Source organism: Culicoides brevitarsis, chromosome 1, assembly GCF_036172545.1.
Source record: "Culicoides brevitarsis isolate CSIRO-B50_1 chromosome 1, AGI_CSIRO_Cbre_v1, whole genome shotgun sequence".
NCBI lineage: Eukaryota > Metazoa > Arthropoda > Insecta > Diptera > Ceratopogonidae > Culicoides > Culicoides brevitarsis.
Window position 1 is genome coordinate 21,090,288 of NC_087085.1, and position 27,295 is coordinate 21,117,582.

General features: G+C 27.1%; 2 protein-coding genes across 3 annotated transcripts in view; one reads left to right on the forward strand and one right to left on the reverse strand.

Annotated features, from left to right (window-relative positions):
- The window catches only part of LOC134830094 (uncharacterized), a 52,872-nt gene that overhangs the window by 23,674 nt on the left and 1,903 nt on the right, over positions 1-27,295 (reverse strand). The gene's annotated exons all lie outside the window — the stretch shown is intronic.
- On the forward strand, positions 19,767-26,407 carry LOC134830154 (protein snakeskin). Its single transcript, XM_063843547.1, has 5 exons — positions 19,767-19,826; positions 25,082-25,278; positions 25,511-25,571; positions 25,631-25,699; positions 26,035-26,407. The coding sequence occupies exons 1-5, from the start codon at positions 19,776-19,778 to the stop codon at positions 26,125-26,127; spliced, it is 471 nt and encodes a 156-aa protein (XP_063699617.1). The 5' UTR covers positions 19,767-19,775; the 3' UTR covers positions 26,128-26,407.

The window sequence follows — 27,295 nt, forward strand, 5'->3', positions numbered from 1 at the left end:
ATTTTGTCTACAACAACTACATGATCCTGTGTGACGGCAAGTTTGAATGAATGAAAGGCGGCATGAAAGAAAGCAAAGGAATAAATTTTGTAATTAAGATGCAAGATATCTGTGTTCGTGTTTGTGTGTGTAAGAGGTGTTAATGAGGCCAGATTTGTAACAATTGACACTAATTGTTGTGCTCATCTTCCTTGTTTCAGGTCACAAAAGACGCTAATTTCGCCTGAAAACTTTTCAACTACCCGAAATGAAATTTATGAGGCCGACAATTCCATAACCACAGGCAATCTTTCTCTTTTCTCTCTGCTTACAATTTCTTAATGAAACAAAAGCATGGAAACTGTAATTTAATAGCATTGTAAGAATAATAATTTTTCTCGAAACAATTGCGAGAAAAGATATAAAATTTAAATGCAATTTTATTCGGTCGTCCAGAAGAAATTCGATCACGTTTTTATCATAAAAATCCAATAAACTTGAGATCATTCACAGATAAAGAAAACTCTGCAGATGAATGAAAAAAAAAGAGAACAATCAAACTTTTTTAATCGACTCAAATCAGTTTCAGTGTCAGATAATAACAGAGATATCGATCGCCTTTGGGGTGGTGACGAGGATAAAACTCACTCGGTGAGTCTCAATGAAGAAAAATACTTCACTCATAAATTTAATTTTAAAATTCTTCTTCTTTCTACTTTTTTATGAGTTTTTTTTTCATATTTTCTCAGTGGCGTCCGTGCAAGTGTTGATAAAAAAGAAATCTTGAAATAATTTTTTAAACATTTAATTTCTTAGAAATCAATTCAGTTAATCAATTAATCTCTTAATTAATTAATTAAATTACTTTTTAAATTATATAAAAAAATTATAATTAAAATTAAATTAAATGTTTCACAATCCGAAAATCTAAGGAGGGAATAAAAAATTGAAAATTTTTACCTTTAAATTAAAATAATTGGTTGAAATCTATAAAAAAAGTAAAATAAATAAATTTGTTCAACAAATTAAATTAATAATAAATTAGTTATAAAAATAATTATAATAATTTTAAAATAATTAAAAAATATTTTTACTAACAAATTTAATAATTTATATTTTTAAGTGCCTAATTTTAAATTTTTCGATACTTAAAAATCTTATAATGGAAAAAAAAATTATTTTCCTATAAATTTTTTATTAACATTATTGAGACAAAAATTTTAATTAAACTTAAAAATATTTAAAAGAACTTTTAATACCTATTTAAAAAAAATATTTAAGAAGGTTTAAAATAAAATAATTTTTTTTTTTAATTTTCTCAATGAATAAAAACAAAATTAATATTGATTAAAGTCAAAACGTTGTTTTTCAACGAAAATAAATTTATTTATTTTTTTTTATTTAATTTAGGTTTTGGTAAAATAAATGAAGCTTTCGAAAACAAATACTGCAAAAAATAGTTTATTTTTAATTTGAGTAACGAAAAATTCAAAATAAAAAATAATTAATGTTGATTGAATATTTATTTTAAATTCAAAAATAAATTTAGTAAATTGAATAAAGTTGAAAAAAAACTTTAAAAATATTATAAATCAAAACTTTATAAAATTTCCTAAAAATTAAATTTGATTTCCGTTTTCATTTATAATAAAACTAAATCTCCTTATGGTTCTTTAACCATTTGATCCAATGAAAACTTTTCTCTCCATCTGAACTTTTTCTAAATCAAACTCCCTTTAGAGATGCATGTTGGCTTTTAGACTTAAAACTTTGTCTTGCAAGAGTCACAACTTTTCTCTTTCTCTCTCCCATGTTTGCACTTTTGCTTCACGCGACTTGCTCAACACCAACAAATTCCTCATAATGTTATTTATATTTCATGCCTCAAAAATGCTCGCACACTCAAATCTATGCCACCGCAATCTAGAAGGGTAGAGAGACAGCACGAGTGACATACGGCTGCCCCAATTTTCATTAACAAAATCGATATTAATGACCTCTTTTCAGCACTGACATGAAATTTTATTATTGCACAAATTGTCTGCCACACTTAAATTTCAAATATAGGCACAACATAAAGCACAAAAACAAAGCGGAGAAACACAAAAAGAAAGTTTGTGACTGATAGCATCAATGTTGCATGGATTACTGCAATAATTAACCACAGAATTGGTTCTACGAAACTTTTTTTTTTCGCTTGCCCTATTTTGTAGCAACAGCAAATTATCATTATTATTGAAGCTTAAGCAAAGTTGCTTCGCACACGGAAAAAAGGGGGAATTCCTTCAAGTTTTTTTTTAACAATAATTAGTTTGTAGGGTGTTGCTGATTTTTTTTTATATAAAGGAAAAAATAGCAAAAAATTTAGCTTGAAAGAAACTCTACCTAATTTCCCGTAATTTTTCGTGTTCCATTTCGCGATAAAGGCTACAATGTTGCTAAGTTACAACTTTATTAAAAACCTTTAAATTATTGATTTTCATGGATTTTTTGTTCCTTCTTCATTATTTTCTGTAAGAAACTTGTGGAAAGAAAAAAAATGATTGTGCATCTGTTTCAACATTGAACAGCCACGCGTAGAGAAAAACAATGTCTTCCTATCTCGAATGTCTCGTGCACGAGCGAGAGTAAACCTTCATGTCATCACGATGTTAATCCTTGATAAACTATATCGATAAAGAAAATTATCGTGACAAATTCATGGTAAGTGATGATATTTTATGTATCTCTATGAGTAGCTTGGGAAAAAGATGGAACAAAAAAAAAACAACAATTTTATGTACTATCAACCGTTGTCAAGTGTTTTATGGTGGTTGTACTTGTAAGTGACTTGTTTGTCTCTCGTTCTATGCGGTTTGCTCTAAAAAAAATACTAAAGTAACGTCATTTGCTTTGAAATTCAAAGAAAGATCTCGCTTTGTGTGTTTTTTATTGAAATAATGACAACCGATGACAATGACAATGACGATGATGGAACAAGAAGAATTTGTACAAGTGTTCTTGAGAATTTACTGAAGTATTTTTGAAAAGTTATGTAAAAGCTGTTCGGCTATTTAGCAGATAACGCAGTAGCGGTATTTTGTCCGCAAATCAATATTCCGGTAATCCGAAAGCTATGACGTTGTCGTCATAGGTCGCAAAGTGAATGAAATATTTACATGAATAAAAAGGGAACTTGACAACTTGAGTTGGTTAATCCTTAATGCGTATACGAGTCTATGTGCAATCTACTAATCAAAATTAATTCTCTTGAGACTCGAGGATTAAAATATTATGTGAAAGTGATTTGGAGGGCAGTGCAATTTCGAATTTTTTCTCACGTAATAAAAATAATTTTTTTTCAAAAAATATTAATTTGACGATTTTATAGGAAAAATTATTTTTTTAAATTTGAATTAATTAATTAAATTATTAATTAAATTTTATTATAAAAAATCATTTTATTTATTTTAATTTAATTAATTACTTTTATTTGTTTTTTTTAAATTTATTTCATTGTTTCAAATTTTTAATTATTTTAAATTTGAAATTTAAAAACAAAATTTTTAAGTTTTTTTTTAGAACATTGCAAAAAAAATTATTAGTAAAATAAAATAATATTCAAATAATAAAAATACCTTACTTCCAACGATTTTTAATAATAATCAAATAAAAATCAAAAATAAAGTCCGATGCCCCATTTTAAAAATTTTATCAAAAATGGCAGTTTTTTTGGTGTATTTTCATAATTTTTCAAAAAAATTTTCATTTTTTTTATGATTTTCAATTTTTACTAATTTTTGTTTCGAAAATCATATTTTAACATAAATTTTCTTCTTTAAAAATATTTTTCATAAAATTACTGATATTATTTTTTTAAAATTTTTTGACAATTATTTTTTATGATTTTTTTTTAAATTTTAGCAAATTTCAAAGTACCTAAATAGTACAAAAAATACCAAAAATATTATTTAAGTAACGCTCAAAAATTATTAAAATTTTGTATAAAAATAGTATTTCAAAACTTTTTTTTATCTTGCCCTCCCTCCCATTTTATTTTAAAAAATTTTAGACTTCTTGATTTTCTTTTGGAGCGGACTTATAATTTTTTATTGAATTTTTTTTTGACCTAAATGGATTGTGGAAACAAAATCTAATCGCCAAACAACCTATTTTCTTGTATTTCTTTATATATTTTGTGCGATATTTATCGCCTGCCTGATTTATCACACATCCAGAGGTAAGTCAACCGAATAAGAATTATATGTCGTTTCAAATTAAAACGAAGAATGAAACGAAGAAGACGTGAAAAAAACTTACGGCACAAAAGATTTTGTGATTCGCAGAAATCCGTCTACCAAATTAACGAAGTCAAATTGTCGCATGACTGAAAATTTTCCACAGAACGAAATAAAACGTTAACTAAGCTATTTAATGCCTTTTAATATAAACTTAACAGCAAACATTTAACTTGTTCACGTGTGTTTATCATTCTAAAATTAAATACTTTTCTATATTAAGGCACACATTTTCTTTTGTGCCTACGCGATTAAGCATGATGCGCGTTGATGTTGAGGTTTTTTTTTGTTGATGGTGACATTTTTCTTTTTTTTCTGTGGGTTTTTAGGCGAATGACGAACCTTACACACGCAAACGACGACCGACAAACACAAAAAAACGTATTTAATGAATGGCATAAAGGTAAATTGTTTAAACAAACACAAGGGTATAATCTGAGTTTTACTCGTTCCTTTTCTTCCTTACAGCCTTAATTTTGTATGTTTGTGTATCTGTTTATGGAAAGTGCTTTTAATTCTCACAAGAGGATAATAACTTTTTTTTTATTCAGAACATGTCCGTTTACAGTTTATTTATTACGGCTATAGGAGTTGTAAACATTTCGTTTGAGCACGAGTGAGTATGTGTGTTTGCAGGTTGATGTTTAATGAAACAAGATAAATTTTGGAACTTTAATCATTTATTTCTTTGCTTTTATTTGTTGTTATAAACAGATTTGTTTCAATTTAACATCTTTTTGGAATTGTTTTGTGCCCTGTGGCGTGGCAGCAGATTTATTTTGTTCAAAAATCGACACCTAATGCAATATATTTGATTTTCAATTATGTAACGTGAAACAAGTTCAATACAAATTGACTCAGATTTTTATTTTTAAATTTTATAATTTGAAGTTAAAAAATTATTAAGTTTTTTTATATCACTTAAATTAAATTTTTAAATATTTATTAATTTTATTTTAATTATTTATTTAATTTTTTACTAAAGTAATTCAAATTAAATTTATTTTTAAAAAAATTTAATTCCAATTATTATTTATTTTATTTATTTTTTTTTTAAATATTATTTTTTATTTTTTTTTTAAATTAAATTTATTCACATTAAATTAATTATTTCAAAGTTTAGAGTTAAAATTGAAATAATATTTCACAAAATAAAAATTTAAGAAAAAATAAAAAAATTGGTCACGTGACTCAAAATTTTTTAATATAAATATCGATAGAAAATGTGTTTTTAAAACAAGTTAAGTTCATATTTAATATCGTTTTAACAAAATTAAGCTATTTTTATTGTTTGGTAATCAAAAACTACCAAAAAAATGTCAAAAATTTTCCTCTTTTTCTAATTATTTTTATTTTTCCCCTGAATTTTTTCGACAAAATTAGAGGGGGGTGACATAAAGTGAAATAATTAAATTTCATGGCCATATATAAAAAAATGTACAAAATTCGATAATTTTAACCTAATATGAATTTTAAATTTTCGGATAAAATGCTTAATTTTTCTATAAAATTAATTTTTAAAAAAATAATAAAAAAGATGAAAATGTAAAAGAAGTAAAAACATTAAGTTTCATTTCAAAGCTGAAAATGTTTAAAAATCTAACTATTTTTAAATCACAGAGATGTAACAGATGTAATTTGGTGTGAAATTTATATCCAGTTTAAGATCAATCAAACTGACGTTCATCAACGTTCAAGCAGGTATTGCCCCGAAATAAAAAGAAAAAAAAACGGTAAGACGATGGAAAATTTATGCAGGTCCACGTGAAGGAAATATTTAATTTTAACTCGCAATTTATTTGCGCTGTCAAGTCTAACCAGTGCGATAAATACAAAATAATCCGAAAGAGAGGATGAGAAAAAAAAATGCGATTTATCAGCAAATTTTATAATATATATTTACCATTGCCTCGACAATGCTGCTTAAAAATATCAAAAGTATATATTTCCTCATTATCGTTCCTTCTTGTCATGCCGTTCTAATTCGCTTTTCCTTTTTTCTTCTTTTTTTTTTTGAGCGCTTCAAAATAAATAAAAATACGTGTCTCCTGTACTTTAAGTACCGTCATAATATTTTTTTTTTCCTTTTTTATACTGATATTATAATTTTTTCGTTCCGTACAATAAATCTCTAAAAATAGAAACATATTTTAGAGGGAAAATTCGAACATTCGAATTGAGTGATGACGACTTTTTTTTTTGCTCTTTCGGTACTTTTTCCCATATCCGTGATCATATTCAAATCTTATTAAATAATGAAACATTTTTTTTTTAGAAATTTATTTATAAATGATATTTTAATAAGATTCCACTTTTTTTTTGAAGATTGACGAACGAACAGCGAAAGGAATGATTGACATTTCAATAATTTCTTCTGTACTTGCTACAGCGTGCGTCTTGTCCGGTTTGCTCTTCTTCGTGAAAAATTTACAAGAGTAAGTCGGGCGATGTCACTCAAGGTTATTTTTGTTTATATTATTTTAAATTTAAGTTAAGTAAGCAAGCAACAAAGAGAGTACAAATATGTCGAAGGAATTTCTTCTTTTTTCGCGGAAAAAGTTTTCCCTCTACTAAAGGATGGGGGAAAATTTTGTTGTTTCTCTTTAAAGACTGCATAGATGTTGTTTAGTCGATTTGTGAAAGAAATTTTGTTTTCAGATTTAATACTTGGATATTTCTTTAAAATTTCTATGGTTTGTCAAATATTGAAGACATTTTCTACATTAATTTTTTGAAATAAAAAAAATGTTAAAATACAGAAAAAATTTTAGTTAAAGTTTTAAAATTTTTTGGTCTCAAGTTTTGTTCTAAAAAATTAAAAATATATTTTTTTATTATTTTCTAAAAAAATTTTAATTTAGTTTTAATTTATTTAATATTAAATTTAAAAAAAAATATTTTTTTTAAAATAAGGCCGCTCCAAATTTTTTTCTATGTTTTTGTCCCCTGCCCCATTTCAAAAGCCGAAAATCCAATGGGGCAAAATAAAAAAAAGTTAAAAATTTCATCAAAATTGACCATTTTTTGGTCATTTTCTTTACTTTTTCAAGGAATTCTCGAAAATTTTTTAAAACATTTTCAATTTTTAAATTTTTTGTGTTGAAAATCGAAATTTTACATGAATTTTCTTCTCTAAAAATATTTCCTAAAAATTATTTTTCAAAAATTTTTGACGCTTATTTTTATGAAATTTTTTTGTTAAAATTTTTAACTTGAAATACTTTCAGATCAATTTAAAATCATCAAATGTCAATGTAGATACCATAAAAACATCTAAAATATTCATGAAAGACCAAAATTTGTTAATATTTTGGCATTTTGTATGAAACAGTATTTCAAAACTTTTTTTTTATTTTGCCCCCCCCCATTTTGAAAAAAATGTTTTGGGCAAAAACATCGGAAAAAATTTGGAACGGCCTAAATACACAAAAAAAAATTGAATGCAGAAAAATATTTACTTAAAGTTTTATTTTTTTGTCTTAAATTAAAAAAATATTCTTTTATATTATTTTTAAAAATTAATTTAATTAATTAAATTTAAAAAAAAATTATTTAAAATACAAAAAAAAAATTAAAAATAATTTTTTGATTAAAACAACTTAACTTTTTTACCGCATTTCGAAGAAAAAATGCGGTATTATGCTGGAGATGTCGTACGTCATGTGTGGCCTAATTGGAATGCACCCGGAATGCAGCCGGAATGCAGTCGGAATGCAGCCGGAATGTCATTCGGAATGTCGGAATGCAGCCGGAATGTCGGAATGCAGCCGGAATGCAGCCGGAATGCAACCGGAATGCAGCCGGAATGCAGTCGGAATGCAGCCGGAATGCAGCCGGAATGCAGCCGGAATGCAGTCGGAATGCAGCCGGAATGTCGGAATGCAGCCGGAATGTCGGAATGCAGCCGGAATGTCGGAATGCAGCCGGAATGCGGAATGCAGTCGGAATGCAGCCGGAATGCAGTCGGAATGCAGCCGAAATGTCATCGGAATGTCGCAATGCAGCCGAAATGTCATCGAAATGTCGGAATGCAGCCGGAATGCAGCCGGAATGCAGTCGGAATGCAGACGGAATGAAGCTGAAATACAGCTGAAATGTCGGAATGCAGCCGGAATGCAGCCGGAATGCAGCCGGAATGCAGTCGGAATGCAGACGGAATGAAGCTGAAATACAGCTGAAATGTCGGAATGCAGCCGGAATGCAGCCGGAATGCAGCCGGAATGCAGTCGGAATGCAGTCGGAATGCAGACGGAATGAAGCTGAAATACAGCTGAAATGTCGGAATGCAGCCGGAATGTCGGAATGCAGCCGGAATACAGTCGGAATGCAGCCGGAATGCAGCCGGAATACAGTCGGAATATACCCGGAATGCAGTCGGAATGCAGCCGGAATGCACTCAAAATGGGTGCATTCCGAGACATTCCGGGTAAATAATTAAATTTAAAATATCCCAATTAAATAACAACATTAAACTTATACACCTGAAATGCGGTACCGTTGAACGTACGCTGTACGGATACAGCTTGATCTGGTTTATAATTTCTCGTGTAATTAAGTTAAATTTAATTAATGTAAGTTTCAAATTAATTGATTTCAATTTAAAAAAAAATAATTAAATAAATTTAAAAAATTTGATTTAAAAAAAAAAACAATAAAAAATTAAATTAATTTTTAAAAAATAAATTTAAAATTAGTTTGTAAAAAATTTTTAATGGATTTTTAATTTAAAAAAAAAAAATATTAAAAAAATATTTATTAATTTTTTATTAATTAAAGCAACTAAACTTTGCAACAATTTCCCGTGTAATTCAGTCTGTTGAATGTTTACATGCCAACCTCTGTGAAGGAAGAGATAGTTCTTGACATTTTATTTATGTTTCGAAAAGTTTTTAATAAAATTTTATATTTGTCGCTGTATTTTATCAGGCGAAACAAATGCTCTTCTCCTTCTTCCTCTTTCTTTTTTAAATTCCTTACAATAAAACACTTTTTAAGAGACATTAATTTATTTATCCAACTCATTAAATGCAAATTTATGCTCCTTTATATCATATTTATTTTCAGAAATTATTTTTTCATTTTTTTATCGAACGACATCTGATCCGAGAGAGCAAAAAAAATTAATTAGTGCGGTTGTTTGATCATAAAAATTGCTAATGGGCAACTCTAAACTAAATAGCTAACTGTCATTGGAATTTTATTATCTTCGTCACGAGCGATGAGCTGAGCAGCGAGCGCGTCAAATGAAGTGTCAAGTTGTAACATAATAATAATAATGATGATGGCGAGTTAAATTGCAAGAAATGAGAGAGAACGAGAGATAATTGCCTTATTTTGCAAATACTTGAAGGCGAGAATTGATTTTTGCCATTGAATAAATTTTCACGTGCCACTTTTTGGATTGGCATAATCGGCGACGGCGGTCTGGCAATCATGCATGACACACACGGGGGACAGATAGTAATAATTTTATCAATTTTGTCTAAAAATAGCAAACGTTGAAAAATCACCTCATCACGTATTTCTAGTAAATTTTTACATGACTTTTTGCACGAAAATCGCCGAATACACCTCGAAACACGATACAAAAGGACGATTTCGTGTCCATTTCATTATTTTTTATGATTATGTATTTTTCTTGTTGTTGTTGTTGTTAATAATATTAGCTGTTAGCAGTGAGTAGGTTAACACTTTTCCCTTTCTCGAAATATTTTTTCTTTTTTTTTTTTGTTTGTGTATCTATGAATTCATGCAAAATTTAAAGATATCATGTTCGTGCTCGTTCGGAGGAGATGCGAAATTGATAAAGAAAGGTCGGTGAAACTTGAATAAACATAAAAAGAAGGTTTATTTAACGTTCTCATGCTAAAAGTAACAAAAAAATGGTTAGAACACGTGCTAATCTGCCAACCAAAAAGGCAATAAGTTGCGTGAGTAACAAAAAAAATCAAATTCTCTAAAGGGTTTCAAAGGCAAAAAAATAAAATAAAAGAATAAGATTTCATTTTCTCCAATAAAATGAAATAAAATAAAAATATAAGTAACAAATGTAAGCAAATTATGCATTATTATTGAATTCAATTTTCTTTGAAACACTTGTACGGACTCGCTCACTTGTTTGCCAAAGACAGAGAGAAAAAAAAGTAGACATGTCGTAATGTAAACAAATTCAATAATGGACTTGCAAATAACAATAAAGGAAAATCAAATAAGACAAAGATCGCATTCGAGCGAGGCACAACAACGATTCATATGGAAAATAGCAACGAGTAATGTGAGAATATAGAAAAAATGCGGGGATGGAGATACATTTGTTGACGATTGATGGAGACACTGGTGACCAATTATTGCACAATTTAGAATTGAATGTTGTAATTTTGTGTAAAAATTTTTAGTTTGACATCAATGATTTTATCGAAAAAATCTCATGAAATATAAAGCAAAAAAAAAATTAAAGATTTTTGAAAATTTTTGTAAAAAAATAAGGGGTTTTTTACATTTTTTGAAAAGTGACCAAATTAAATATTTTTCTTAAATTTATACTTTGGGAAATTTTAGGTTAATTACTATTTAAAATAACGAAAATTATAATTATTTTAATATGAAAACGTCAAAAAGTTGCATCAAAAATTTAAAAATAAAAATTTTTTCCTCTCCCACCCCTTAAATTCCTCATGCAACATAAAGCAACATAAGAAATAAGAGTAAGGCCGCTCCAAATGAAACTCAATAGTTTTGTCCAATGCCTCATTTTAAATTACAAAAAATTACAAAAACCCTTGGAGCAAAAAAAATAAAAAAAGTTAAAATATCATAAAAATTGACCGTTTTGAAATTTCAAATTTTTTTTATTCTTTAATTTTAATTAATTTTAGTAAATCAAATGTTTGTTTGAAAATTTTATTTTAGCAATAGCATGGATTTTCTTCTCAAAAAATATTTTTTATAAAAACTACTGAAATTATTTTTCAAAAAAAAAATTGACATTAATTTTTTTTAAATTTTATTTGAAAAACAAATTATCTAAAAAACGGTAATTTAAACTAAAAACGTATTAATTAACGGTCATAAAACTTTTCAATTTTTTGGCATTTCCCTCAAAAAATCCTATTTAAAATTTTTATTTTATTTTGCCCCCCCCCCCCCCATTTTTTTATAAATTTTGGACAAAACTATTGAGTTTCATTTGGAGCGGCCTAAGTATACTTTTTTAAAAACAAAACTAAAATTTTTTATTCCATGTGAATTTTCAATTACTTCTAAAATATTACACAACTCTTTAAGATATTTAAATGAAATAAAAAAAATCAGTTTTTTTTATCAAATGTTTTCTTTCAAAATAAACTTCAATTAAAATGAGAAACATAAATAAAATATGATGTCTTTGCATTTCATTTATTTAATTGTTTATATGCTTTACGTAAGAAAACTTCAAATATGTTTCTTCCATGCCCCATTAAAAAGACAAATAAAAATGAAGTGAAGAAAAACTTTAAAAAAATTTAAATTTGACCCTTTTTTAGGGTTTTTAAATTCTTTTTAGTTTTCTTTATTCAACAAAAAAAATAAAATTTTATTATTCTTATAATTTTTGACGAATTTTTTTTTATTTCTTATTTTTTTATAAAGAAATTCTGAGAAAATAAATTTAGAATGACCTAGATTTTTAATTAATCAAAACTTTCCATAAATATTGAAAATAATTATTTAGCAGAAAATGTCCTCCAAAGTAATTAAAAATATTTTACCAAGAATTTTTCACAATAATACATTATTAATTAAATTCGTTAGAAATTCGCTCCCATGATGCATTAGAATCAAAGAAACATTAAACATAAAAAATATATTTTTCTACAAATGTTTTTCGTACAAATTTCTACCCTTGTTCAAATTGCTACACTTGCTAAACTGCCACTTTAGACTCATAAAGTTGTTTATTTATTTGCAAAAATATTATTTCCGAACACATTCTCCGAAAGCGTTTATAATCTTCATGTTCACATATAAATTGCTGTTAAAACACTCTCTGTAACACGTGACACGTTAATTTTTTTGACGGAGAACTTTATGCAACGCTGTGTGGTTTCTCTGTATATGTGTGTCAAACTAGTGTAAAGTGTGTCTGGCTGCAGTTTGCATGCATCGGCATCAAATATAATTCAATTTAATAACAAAACGGATAACTTACACAATATAAATAACAAACTGCCATTTAATTCTTCTTGCCACGCAGAATTATTCCCTTTTGCTGTGTCGGTAAAATATATAATTTTATTATTTAAATTTCCTCTGGATGCATTTCACTTGCTGCTTGATGTGTGTGTGTGTATTTGTTTTGGTTAGGCCGCGCTGCATTATTAATAATTAGCTTGACATTGTGCTTGCTGCTGCTTAAAATGTACGATCACGTAACGAACATGATTTTCATATTTTATTTATTTACTTTGGGAAATTAGAAGGAATATTCATTACGATTATTACATCAGTTGACAACAAACAGCAAAGAGTATTTTTAGCATGAAAGGCCATTTTTAACTTGTTTCATGATTAAAAGCGATTATTACATTTATTATGATAATAAGGTTAAAGCCCAATTTTTTGCCATTTTTTTTTTTCGCTTACACTCTTCTTCACATTTTTTTTATTTTGTTGTTACACTTTTCAATGGAAAAAAACTTTTATATATGTTATTTCTTATTTCTCAATGATTTTTACCGTAATTTTATTTTTATTAAAAAACTTTTTCAATATAATGATGCGCCTTTTTTTCCATCACGATAAATATTTATTATTATTAAATTTTCACGTTTACCACTATTTTTAATTATTTCTTGATGTTTGATTGAAATTTTGCCAAATTATATTGATCCTTTTTTTATTGAATTAGAGAAGCACTTAAATATATTATTTTTTTTTCTATCATCTCTCTTAAGAGAAATAAAAACTCACATAATAATTATATTTATTTTTTTTAATGGACACTAATTTTCTTTAATTTTATTTTTTTATCGATTTTTTTCTTTTATTTTTTTGCGTTTAAAAATATTTTTTTATATTTATTTTTTTTTTATAATAATAGTTTTTTTTGCAAGTATTTAGATATATATTTATTTATTATGAATAAACATGCACGACAGTTAGTTTGTTTGTCCTATACATGAGGAAGGATGTCTTTAGCGGTAAACGGCCCAATCTAAACTGAGCAGACAATTCGAAATGCTGCATGTTTTTGAATGAAAATTTTTGCTTGGCTCGTAGGTACATGGCTGGCGAGACACCATGTGATCATAATAAAGTACAATACATAAAATATTTAACGGAATGCTCTCTCTCACAATTTTCCTCGTGCTCGGCATAGTGAAAAATCAGCTGATTCTCTCTCGATTTTTCGTGTATCCTTAGGTTCGTTGTACGGAAAAGCGGGGAAAAAATTAAAGAAGCAAAACATTTCGTTACAACAAATAAATAAAGAGACAATATTTTCGTACTGGAGTAACATAGGGACACATTACACTTGTAGACGGTGAATAATAAATTTATTGACATTGAGTCATCATACAGTGCTTCGTTGCATTCATTAATCATATAAAAGTTTTTTACACGATTTTTTGTTTATCGGCTTTGAGAAAAGTTGGGCAATTTATTGCTACACATTTAAACTTGCAATATGCTGTTTTCGCGTACTTTTGCGATAAATTTCATTTAATTAATTAAAATAAAATAATTACCGTAAATTTTGGGAATTTATATGAATGCAGTCGAGGAAAAAAAGCGACTCAGGTGGATAGGAAAAGGAAGTGAATAATAAATCCACTCGCATATTTTTATCCGGTTACACTTTTAAATCCATTATCAGACACGAAATTGGATTAAAGTACCTCTTGCAATGTGTTTTTGTGTGTAAAAGGACTTTAACGTTATCCCTTATTGTATGCGAAGTTTCCTTTTTTTATGGAACACCATTAGGCTAAGCTAAGCACACATACATGTGAGGTTGTTGAAAAGTTTTTATCTCGAGACGTATTTTATGTGCAAGCGACAGAGAGAGAAGAGGAAGAGGAGAAGCTAGAGATTGCGAAAAACAATGTCATGCGAGGAAAGTTGTTGTTTTAGTGTCGGTTGACCAATTTGTGAAGAGCAAAAAATCACTTGAGCGTTTTTGAGGTTTTTCTTAGATTTTATAAGATTCTTTAAAATTTACTCCCGAGTTTTTATTTTTATCAAAATGGTTTATTAAAGTGTATCAAAAAATTCAAATTAATTTTTGTAGTCAACAATGTTAGTGCTTATATACTGTTTGGGGTTTTTTCATGAAAAATTACTTAAAATTTTTTTTGAATTATTTCATTATATGAAAATTTCTTTATTTTTTAATAATTTTACACAAAATTTAGCAAAAAAATTAAATTGAAAGATTTTCAAAAAAAAAAAAATTTTTTATAATTTTTTTTTTTGTTTAAATTTCAATTTCTTTTTTAATAATTTTACAATTTAATTTTTAGGCCGTTCCAAAAAAAAATTCAAAATGGCGTGGGGGGGGGGGGGGGGCAAAATAAAAAAAAAAAAATACTGTTTCATATAAAATGCCAAAATTTTAAAAATATTATGAAATTTTAATTTTTTATTTAATAGATTTTTTTTTTTTTTAATTTTTTTTTTAATTTTTAATTTTTTTTTTTGAAATATTTTTTTTCATTAAAATTTCGATTTTCAACATTTTTTTTTTTGGAAATATTTCCGTGGACCAAAAAATTGTCAATTTTGAAAATAACTTTTTTTTTTTTTTTATTTTATTTGAAATGGGGCAGGGGACAAAAACATAGAAAAAAAAATTTGATTTTCCGAATTTTTAAATTGAGAAAAAAATTTTTTTTTTTTTGAAAAATTATGGAAATTTTCATAAAATTTTAACTTTTTTAAAAATTTTTTTTTTAATATTTATTCAAGTTTGAAAAATCATTTTTTATGAATTCTGCAACTTTAAAATAAAAATTTATGAAAAATTTGATGAAAAGACGTTTTTTCCACAAAATCCATTTTTTTTTCTTGAAATTTTCCATCGAAAGAAAAAGGAAACTCATTACATGACGAAATGCCGAGGAAACCTTCATTTCGATTAGGAAATTTTGGGAAAATTTCGTGTGACGCCCGCCCCAAAATTTAGGCTGAGTCATTTTCGCAAAAATATCATTAAATTCAAATTTGTATAAATGCGAAACACAACGATTGTCGGAAAATATAAACATCAATTTGGCTCCTTTCCAGTTTCCTATTCTATTTCCGTTCTCGCAAAATATCACTTTTCGTATTAGAAGCCACCTATTTATTTATTTGGTTTTACAATCAAAATACCAAAAAGTAATATTTCTTCGTACGGTGGGTATAGTGCACAATCATCATCATCATCATCCTTCATTGTAAATTCTTGAAAATATTTATTTACTTTATGTTTCTTCGTGTATGTGTGGTTTATGGAAAATTCGATTTATTTTGCGAAAAAAATACATTCTCGATATTTTCTTTCTTTTCTTTTAGGCAAAGAGAGAGAAAAAAACGTTTCTTACGTAAATTCACTTTGATAGGTGCATAAATATCAAATTATATGGTAGTGTCTTCTGGAAACGGGCTCTCCGACAAGTCTCGAAAGATAAAGAACTGAAAAAATAAAAAAAAAACGGAGAAGAAGAAAGGAGCAAATAATTGGTAATAGTACTAGAGGATTTGTTATTTGATTTATGATATTTTTCGGTGCTCCAACGTACAAAAGAAAGCACTTTCACAATTTGTGCACGCAAGACGAGGTACACAATGGAATGATATTTTTCTCGTATTTGGCTCGTGTGAAAAATCAATATCTGCTTTTTTTATGACGAAATAATGTAGCGAAAACCCTTTTTTTTCGTCGGCGTGTATGTAATTTTCGTTGAACAATGAAATTTTTGTTGCTGCTCGCAAAATAAGTTATTTATAGCGTGTTGAACGGAAATGTAATAATAACGAAAAGGAACCTTATTTTTCAGAAAATTTTAATTAAATTTTTCCGCGCGTCTTTTCATTGCAGCAATTTAGGCAATTCCACAATAAAAAAAAGCGACACAAAAAGAAGGAAGAATTCCATATTTTATCAGATAAAGACCATAATCTGCAATAATATCTGTCGGTTTTTGCGTATTTGTTCTATTCTTGGTTGTAATTTAACAAACTAAATCACGTAAAACCAATAGAACACACAAGAAAATGAATATAAAATTTATTAAGATTGATGAGGGATGTGTTTGTCCGTCGTACACAATGTTGCTTATTCCAAACGAAGTTCAGTTCAGGTTGATCGTTAATCCATATTTTGTCGTACGCAGCAACAAAAACAGAGCAAATCAGTGAACCCAGCTGTGTGTTATTGCTCAAAACGTTGCCGGAGTATTTACGTGTCATGGTTTCTCTCTTTTGTTTGTTGTCGGTTACTTTCCTCCTCAGTTTTGCCTCAGAAGTTGTGTGTGCGATGTGAAAGAATGTGGTTGTTATTAACTTAGTGAAAAACCCATCAATCTCCGGCGGCTATTCATATCATCATCACAGGCACTTTAACTAACTATGCGTTCACTTTCGTTCGTTTGTTCGGGAAAATGTTCGGTTATTGTTTACAAAACATTGAAAAACTTTCATAAATGAGCACAAAGAAGAACACTGAATAAACATCAGGAGTAAAGTGATATATGGCATTAAGGCAAGAATTTCTTTGTGTGAAAGTTTTTAGGTACAAAATGCTTGAATTACACGACAGAAAAAAATTTCAAAAGTCATTCCTCCTTCGTACAAAGACCTTTTTTTGATTATTTCCATGAATTTTCGCTATTAACGATTTTTTACCGCATTTCGAAGAAAAAATTGTTTCAAGTTTTTTTTTAATTATTTTAAATTTTTATGATAAAGTTTTAAATTTTTTTAAAATAAAATTAAGAAAAAAATTTAGAAGAAAAAAAAATTATTTTCCAAAAACTTTAAAGAATTTTTATTTAATTTTAATTTTGAAATGTTTTTTTTAAATTTATCATTGTTTATCCATTTTTAATTAATTTAAACGATTTTTTTAATTATATTTATAAAAAGGTCAATTTTAAATGTAGAAAAAAAAAGTAGGGCAAATTATTTTTTTAAATTAATTTTTAATCATTTTTTTTTTAACTAAAAAAAATATTTTATACAAAAAGACAGACATCAAACCGTTTGTAAATTGTTTTTTTTTTTTTAAATAAAAATCACTTGAAAGAAGATTTGAATCTCTTACACACATAAATATTTTGTTGTGTCATGTTAAAGACAAATATTGAAAGCAGTACTTGTTCATTCACTTCTTGTTTAAAAGTGTTAAATGGAGTGAGATACAACCGAACAAGATAAATTCTGTCATGAAAATTAAAGATTTGTACACAATTTCTCAGAAAACAAAAAGAACATCTCTGGTTTTAAACATTTTACGCAAATATGTTTTTAAAGCACTTCGAGGAAAAAAATTGTCGTTTTTCTATTTATTTATTTAAACTTAAATTTTTGCTCATTTTTCTTTTTTAAAACTTTTATCAATTTTAATCATTTTTACGACAAAAAAACTCACTTTAAATGATGCCCTTGAGTCTCATGAAATCATCAAATTTGTAACATGCAAATTTCTTATAAAGCAAGAAAAAAATTCTGCAAGTAATTGTTCCCATTATGATATTCAAAAGAAGAAAAAAGAAGCGAAAGTAACATGAAAATCAGTCAATGTTCTCTTACAAAAACGATTTTTTAGACAGATTTACGTCAGACTCTGTAAAGATTTTTTTTTCTTCAAGGCACGAGAAGACTTTTTTGATTGAATCAAGTCATCATCGAATCAATCTCGTCGAAAAATGCCACTTTTCGCAGTAAACAATGTTTTAATTTCATGCTTTCTCACACTCTTTAACCACACTTTTCCTGTTTTTGTTAAGCTATTAAGGAATTTTATTCTACAAAAATGGGATTTTATTTGTTCTCGTATCTGTCGGTACTGAAAAATTTTAATTTTCTCAAAAAATATGAAAAAGTTTATTTTTTGGTTTCGAGGAATTCTTGATTTAATTTTATTTAATTATTAATTTTTATTTTATTTATTTTTTTTTCTTTTTTAAAAAATCATGAAAAATATAAACTTTTTTGTTGGTATAATTTTTTTATTTGTATATTTTTTTTATCTTTTTTTTAAATCGCTTAAAAAATATTATTTAGCTTGGATTTTTTTTACAGTTTGACGTATTCATAAAAATAATATACTAACATTAGGTTTTAAAAAATATTTTCGGTAAAATAAATTTTCAAAATTTTTAGTACATTAAAAATTTAAGTATTTTGAATATAAATTTAATATTTCTTCATAATTTTCATAAATTTTTAAAAAGGCCAAGGAAAAATAAAATTAATTGAAGATTTTGTCTTAAATTTTGTTATATTTTTAAAAAATTATAAAAAAAATGAATTAATTAAAAAAATTATAAAAAAATAAAATAATTAAAAAAATTATATTTACACATTTTTTTTAATTTTATAAATTTATTTATTTTATTTATTTATTTTTTTTTATGGATACGCTCTCTTGATCTTTAACGAAAACTTTAAAAATTTATTTCCATGAAAAAAAGCATATTTTTCAGCTGAAAAACACTTTTTCACAGACAAAAACTTTTCTGATTGCAGGTGAAATAAAAAAAAAATGTTGTTGTCGGTGTCATCAACAACCAACACCACGTTGTTCATTTATCTTCTTTCGCATTTTCCTCTTCCTCGCTATATCACTTCTTGTTTTGACAGCAGATGCTCGTTTCTTATTTCTCATTTCCCATCAGCGGGTGATAAAGAGGAGCGAAAAAAGTATTTTTTCTTGCATCAGCAGTTGTTTCACCACAACTTTAGTTACTCGTTTTTTTCTTGCTACAAAAATAGCAAAAATTAAGAGATTCTGCAGAAAAAAAATATTTTTCCGCGAAAAAATTAATTGAAAAAGATTGTAAACAAAATTCTTTTTTCCTTTCATTCCAGAGATGTGATTCACGAAACTGTTATACAAAATGATTGTTCCACAAAAAATGAGTCAGCTCATGAGCTTTTATGCTGATAAGACACTCATTCACACACATTGTGAAATATTACAACGACAAATTTGCTTCATTCACGAAAACAAACAACTTTTTGCCTTATCTTATCTCGATATATCTTCAACTCACATTCTCACCTACAAAATTTGTAGAAATTAAAGCATATTTTTCCACCTGCGCTCGTATTTGTACGTTTGTAACTCTATCTTATCAGCATATCACCGAAAAAGATAAGGAAATGTACGAAATCAACGACTCTACAATCGACATTTTCACTTGTTAGTCATCGCAACTCGAGAAGTAGAGACGGAAAAAATTTGCTGAAAAACTTTTTGGCATCATTTGGCACACAACAATAAAAAAACGATAATAATTACTTTTTTTTCGAATAAAAATCTACAAAATAAAAATGGTATCAGCAGAAACGATTGCATCAATTTTCATAAAAGTGCTCAAATTGGTAAGAAACAAGAAAAAAAACTTTTGGGTGTTATTATAAATGATGACTGTCGAAAAAAAAAGTGTTTCAAATGATCATTTTTTAAAAGAAAAATACAAAAGTGGAACGCACGTGGGCGGCCTTCGTCGTCTGAGTCGTCCTAGAAAAGCATTTCCTTCGAATATAAATGGAAATGACCAGAAAAATAGATTCGTCTTTAAAAAAAAAGTGAATGATGGTCCATTTCATGTTAATTTGCAATAAATTTATCAAAAATGATGGGTTAGTCATTCAACTCGACGATATTATTTACCTCAAAAGCGATGAAAAAAGAAGCCACACCCGTTTCTCATTGATTCAAAATGAAATAAAATAAATTTAATGAGGTTTTTTTCGGTTGTGATCCATTTTTGTGGAGCAAGCAAGTGAATCACTTGAGTGAACGAGTTATGAGTAATCAAGAATTTAAAAAAAAAATTAATATATAAAGTGGTTTTCAGTGAAAAAAAAGCAAAAGCTAGCTCGTTATTAATCGATATAATGAGGTTTGCTTGGATTCTTGATAAGATATCACTTACACACACACAAACGTTTTTATACGGAGAAGCTTAACGATGATGTCAACATAGCTGCGCGCTTAATAATTGTCATCAATGATCAACATCATCATAAATAGATGAAAGTTTCTCGTAGTCAAAGCAATTGAATGCTTAATTAACTCGTATCGCTTGCTTTGATGTTGTCTACTTAGTCCAATATTTGATTTTGGTTAATCACCAAAGTATTTCTCCAGCAAAAATTTAATTAACGTGTGTACTTTGCACTAACTACTTGCGAATAAATCATGAATAATGAGCTAAATTAAGGATTTCACTTACTCCGTGTGTGGTTTAGGCGGTATTTATGGGAATATATTCTCATGTGAAAGGGATTGAAGTAGTAGTTTTTCGTGAGATTAAAGATATTTTGAAGTGATTGGGCTTTAATTTTCTTCAGTCAATGTAAAATAGCCTTCTTAGATTTTTTTTATTAAATTTAATTAAAAAAAATAAAATTAAAATAATTTTTTTATGTATTATTTTCAATTTTTTTTTTAATTCATTAAAATTAAATAAATTTTTTTTTTATGAAAATTAATTAATTAATTTAATTTAATTTTTAAAAATAATTAAAAAATTAAGTTAATTTGAGTTAAAAAATATTATTTTATTAAAATTAGATAATTTTTTATTTAATCAAAATTAAAAAATTTTAAATATATTTTTTTTTACAAGAAAATATGTATCCCAAAATTTTTTTTTATTTAAATAAAAAAAAAATATTATTATAAAAAAATAAAAACAAAAATTCTCAAGAAAAAAAATAAAATAAATTTAAAAAATTTGGATATTTTCATACAAATCTTTGGAAAAATTTGAAATCTTTCCAATAGGTTAGAATCTTAATTTTTTATCTAAAACTCTTAAAGTGATACAAGAAAAACATAATTTTCCCCTCAAAAAAATAAAAAAAAAACATAATGAATTTTGATCCCTTTTTAAGCCTCAAATCCCGTCCATGTCTGGTATTTTTCCATAAAATATGATTCTAATTATCGAAACAAGTGGATGTTTTCCCCATTTAATGTACAGACGATGCGAACATAGAAAATTATTATTTCTAATGATTAAACATCTTCTATCATCATCATTTATTATTTTTTTTTGTGTGTCGTCCGCGCGATGTTCTTTGCGGCTTGTAATAAGGACAAAACGAAGAAGAAAAAGTTATAATCAAAATCATTATCTTGCGCAAAATGACATTTATCGCTACCAGTCATATTATTCGGCAATAAACGTATTTTATTTCCTTGTAACGATTTTTTTGTGTTGCGAGAAAAAAAAGCGACGAACGACGAACAAAAAGAAAATTGTTGATACCTTTTATAAATATTTCTTCATTGTTTGTGATTTTTTCCATCCACCTACAAATTTTTTCTTGTTTTTTTTTCTCGTTATACACACGCAATATTAAAGCAACATATATATGTCTTAATTACAATACCTCACAAGAAACATGCTTTTTTAAATCATTTTTTTTTCCTAATCATGTTGTTTTGTTGTTCAGAGGATTGTTCGGTGCCACCCACATGAACGGCAAAACGTTTAAAAACACTTTATTTCAATTCATATCTCGACTTTTATTTTATGACAAATCCTCTTACTTTATTTTCATTTAATTTTCATTTTGCTTGGGAGAAATATTTCATGCACAAACTTTTGCAAGATTTTGAAATACTTTTGCTTGTTAGCTGAGAAAGTCCATAAAAGTATTTCAGCAATTTTTTTTTAACGAATTCAAAGTTTGACGATTTTTTGTGTTAAAAAAAATTATTTATTTAAAAAAAAAATAAAATAAAATTGTACCTTAAAAAATAAAATAAAAGAAAATAATCAAAAAAATCAATTTAAATTAAACAAAATTAAAATAATTTATTTTTATTTTTTTAATAAAATTATTAAATGAAAATAAAATTTAAAAAATTATTTTAAATTAAATTATTAATAAAAATTTAAAAAAATATTAAAATTTATTTTTTTTTTATTAAATTTTTTATTATTTTTTATTTAATTAATTAGTACCTAAAGTGAAATTATTTAATTAAAATTTCTATTAATTTAAATTTTAATATTTTTATTGAATTTTAATTTAAAATGTTTATTTCCAATAAAAAACTTTAAGTTCACGCCTGGTATTTTATAAATTTAACCAATATATTTCTTTATGTTTAAACATGTTAAACACTCCAGAAAGAACGTTAAAATATTTTAAAAAAACAAAGAAGACAAAATCACGTATTTAGTTTGCATTTTCTCGCTTGAGAGTTATTTTTACGTTTAAATATGTTAAGTTTTAAATTGAATTCTAAAAAGAACGAAGAAGATATATTTTTCATTCTCATTCTCCAAACATTTTCACGATAAGAAAGAAAGTCAGAGAGCAAGATGTTGTCGAAAAAAAAACTATTTTTTTATTCCACATCATGCCTGTGTTTGTAGTGCAATTTCCCAAGTCGCTCATTGCCATACATTTTTTATCACCTACGATTTTTTTGCTCGCCTCGCTTGTTTGTTCTTTCACTCGCGAGCAATGACGATGACGTAAAATCATATTTTTTTTTCACACATGAAAATTGTATCTTTAATAAAATATAATGACATGCGATGCAATATGCATGAAATATGTAAAAATAAAAAAGAGATTTTTACCCAAGAAAAAATCGATAATTTTCGTACTTATCACAACTCGACAAAAAGTCTCAAGTGAGGTGAGAAAAGTTAACAAGTTCTTATAAACTCCTTAGCAAAAAGTTTATTTTTAGCCACAAAGTTTGTCCACCTCATGCACTAAATTATTCACTTCTGGCGCTCTCTCCTTCGATAATCTCATGTGTAAACGCTCTCCGTGTAATTAAATTAATTAAGACATTTATGTGAGTCGTGTCACAGGATACTACATAATTTCCATAATAATTTATGTGTACGGTCATGTTGGTTTTTAGGATACAGAAATTTAACAGGAAAAAAAAGTTATTGACATCGAATGTCTTTCATGCAAGCGACAAAAAAGGGGGAGGGAAAATTAATTGACATGTCTATCGTTTTGGCTTTTATGTTTTTTTTTTTGGCAGGATATTGACACCACCTCATGTATCTAATATTATTTAATCTTTCAAAGAGAGAGACACAAAAAATACGAGAGTTTGTCGATTTTTGTATCAATCACAGATTAAGGGGGGAAAAAAGTCAGGAAGTATATAGGTAAAAATATCGATAAAATTAACCTGATTGTGTGACATAAATCAACTTATGCATGAACACGACAGATATTCCGAAGTAGCAAAGGACAAAAAAATGTTTGGGGGGAAAATAGGATTACTTATCACAGAGATAAATAAATAGAAAAGTGAAAAAGATACGACACAAAAATTTTCCATGTGATTTCACGAGAATTTGGGTCACAAACAAAAAAGAATCAAAAAAGTTTTTGTCATCTAAAGTGAAAAAGTTAGGTGGATGAAATGAGGAAAATGTTTCAATTTCGACTGTTATTTAAATTTTTATTTGAAATATTTTTTTAAACAGAAAAAAAATTTTTAAAAATTAATTTAATTTTCTTTAAGATATTTTTTGACGTTTTTGATCATTATTAGTTGATATTTTCTTTAAATTATTTTTTATATTATTTAATTTCTTTTTATCAAAATCAAAATAAGGAGGAGAGTGAGAAAATAAAAAAAAATCAATAAATTCATTTTATCGCCTAATTTATTTTTTTTTTTCATTAAAAAAATAAATATTTTAATTTTATAAAAAAATATATTTTTTTTAATAAGCACAAAAACACTTTTTTTTTAAAAAAAATATCAATTTTTAAAATTTTTCATTAAAAAAGATTAAATTTGCTTAAAATTTCAGATTTTTAAACGATAACTCTTTGAATTTAATTAAAAACTTAATTTATTATTTAACGAAAAATCGAAACATTTTTCCTTATTTAATCAGCCTTACTAAAAAACTACACGAGAAAATTAACGTGAACTAATAAAAGTGTATTTTTAGTTAAAAAATAATCCAAAATACAATTTTTTTTAAAAATAATATCAAATGAATTCCATACTTTTTCAGCAAAATGTTATTTAACGAACATACGAAGACACTTCAAAATAGAAAAACTTGAAAATCTCGAACACGTAACGCATTAAACATCTAATTTTACATGTAAAACGAATCAAAGTTCATCCTATAGAAGTACCACTTTACACTTTTTTTCTCCGTTTCGGCTGTTAATTTGCCGAAAAAAGGTCATCAAACATTTAACGTTGTGATAATTGATTTTTGTTGTAGGAGTTTTACAAAAACAAACAACGATATCGATGACAACAGTTAAAAAAAGGAAGATCCTTTTGTCGTTTATTATTATTTTTTTTTCAAACTTTGAAAAATATTCATTCAATGCCAATTGATTTCGAGTCGTCGACTAACATCAAAGGCTGCTGCTTCATTCAACCTTTTTTTTTGTTATTACAAAAATATTTTTATGTTAAAGTACGGACATCCCCTTAATTTCTTTTGATTCTTGCGAAAATATTCAAGAAATCGATAAATTTCCCTCAGAAGGGACGAAAAATACGATAAAACAATTTGCAAAGTTATTTCCGTTTAAAGCATTTTTTGGTCACAAATTCTCCATCACACAAAAATCTCATATCGAAACTTTTTTTTCTCGTCTTCTAGGTACTTAATTTGGTCATTCTCATCTTGTATCGCACGGGATATGCGGGAGATTTTCTCGGTGTCGGCGGTACGTGGAACCTGAACGAGGAGAAGAGTCCCGATGCGGAAATTGTCGCATCTGGCGTCTTTGTCGGTTACATCATCTACACGGGATGTCATTTAATGGCCTTTGGCTTCGGCACGACGAAGCACAAGAGGTAAGACGAAAAAAAAATTTGTTTGTATGACGTCAGTAAATTTTATGTTTATTGTGTAAGAAAGGCAGCGGAGAACGAGAAACGAACAAAAACCGAATGCAAAAGAAAAAGGAAGAAATGGCATAAAATTTTTTTCATGATGGCACAAACCTATCAAATTTTTATTTCATTCATAAAATGCTGGCGTTTGATTCATTATCTCATATATTTTTTGTTCTTTATCTTTTTGCAGGGAGCTCTCGGATACCATCATGAACGTCGTTGGAACAATCATGTGGTTAAGCGTCGGCGGAGTAAGTTAATGAAAATTTTGCTTCTGAAATTTGGAAATAAAACTGAGATTTTGTTGTAGGTTGCGTTACACTACTGGGCAGGATACATGCCGGATCATGACTTTGTTCATATCATCACTGAACGTGCGGTGAGTTTGTCTATTTTGACTAGATTTTGGCTTTTTGTAATGAATTTTGTACAAATAACGCCCGTAAATGAACCGATTTTGACTTTTCACTGAACAAATTGAATGAAAAGTTTCTGTTTCGGATAATTTCTAACGATTTCCATTCGTAAATTGGCAAAATATGAATAGAAAAGTTTAAATAGGTACAAAAAAGTCAAATTCGTATTGAGAGATTTCTATTAATTGAATGAATTTGGACTTTTTGTTCATCAGAAATCAGATTTTAAAGGGACTTTTGTGCAAAATTCGTAAAATAAAATTAAATTTTTTAAATTTTATTAAATTTTCTCTTTTAGGTCGGTATCGCAATGGGCTCATTGTGCGTCATCGAAGGTGCCCTTTACTTGTTGGACACAGTTTTGGCCTTTCTCCACTTCGCCAAGAACTAAGAAGCAAGAGTGAAGTGACAAAAACAGCCGCCAGCCGTGACGACATCATTTTTCATACCAGTTTTTTTACTACTTAGCATGATTTCCATTTTTAATTGTAATTTAATCTTAAAAAACTTTATGCAATTGCCTTCATTTTTTAATGAGTGTAGTTTAATAGCTAGATAAGTTTAACCAGTCCAAAAGACGCAGAAGAATAAATAAAATTAGTGTCTATAAATGCAAGAAAGATAAATAGAAGACAAGACGAGTATTATTTTGCGCTCATAAATTAAAATGGAAACTTTTAAATTGAACTTTATGTTTTTTTTGTTGTTGTGTAGTTTTGCTCGTAATTACTTGTAATAGCACGGTGAACCACTAAATCATAAAATAAAGTTTTAAAATACGAAGCGAGACGAGCGGCGACGGAGATAAGGACGGAATTTGACAAGTTTTATCTAATCTTGCGGGCGTATTTTAAGATTTTTTTTGTGTTTTTGTCGAGTTGAATTACAAATTTTTAAAAATTTTTTGGGGAACTGTGATACAAAAGTAATTAAAGTGTGATTGGATAAATAAATGATGCACTTTCTCAAGAAAATTTCTTCGTTGCAGGAGTTTTATGATAAGTAAGAAGACTTTCAAGTCAGATATTGGATGATTAATGAACGTTTTTTTGGAGGCAGATGTGGTCGATTTAGAAGTTATTTGTCTTGTTTTGAGTTTGATTAGCAGTTTTTAGGAGATTCGGGAAGAGAAACGAGCGAATTTCTATCAAAGTTGAAAGTTTTTGAGCCAATTTTGGAATTTTTTCTAAAAATTTATCTAAAAAATTATTTTTCAAAGCAATCGAATGAATATGAGAATAAAAAAATTAATAAAACAATTTTTGCCAAGAAACAAATTCTAGGAGGAAAAAAAAGTAAATTTTCAATCCCTTTTGGAGCATTTCAAGTAAAAATTTAATTTCAGGCAAGAGTTTTTATAAAGTTGAAGAAGATCAAAGGTGTGAAAAAACAATTTATGACACATTTTTTAACAAAATCTCGACTTTTTGGATTTTTCGGACAAATTTTGAAGTTCTTTAGGAGAAATTCTATCGTTAAAATACGAATTTTAAGGGAATTTTCAAAATTTCGAATGAAAACTTACGATATAAAAGATGAACTTTCTCAGGATTTTGGCA

What these genes read in the sequence shown, in the direction of transcription:
- LOC134830154 (XM_063843547.1), top strand. Translation starts at nt 19,776, where the DNA reads ATGGTATCAGCAGAAACGATTGCATCAATTTTCATAAAAGTGCTCAAA. An exon ending in GGCACGACGAAGCACAAGAG is followed by an intron (nt 25,279 to 25,510) that starts GTAAGACGAAAA and finishes ATCTTTTTGCAG; the next exon opens with GGAGCTCTCGGATACCATCA. An exon ending in TGTGGTTAAGCGTCGGCGGA is followed by an intron (nt 25,572 to 25,630) that starts GTAAGTTAATGA and finishes ATTTTGTTGTAG; the next exon opens with GTTGCGTTACACTACTGGGC.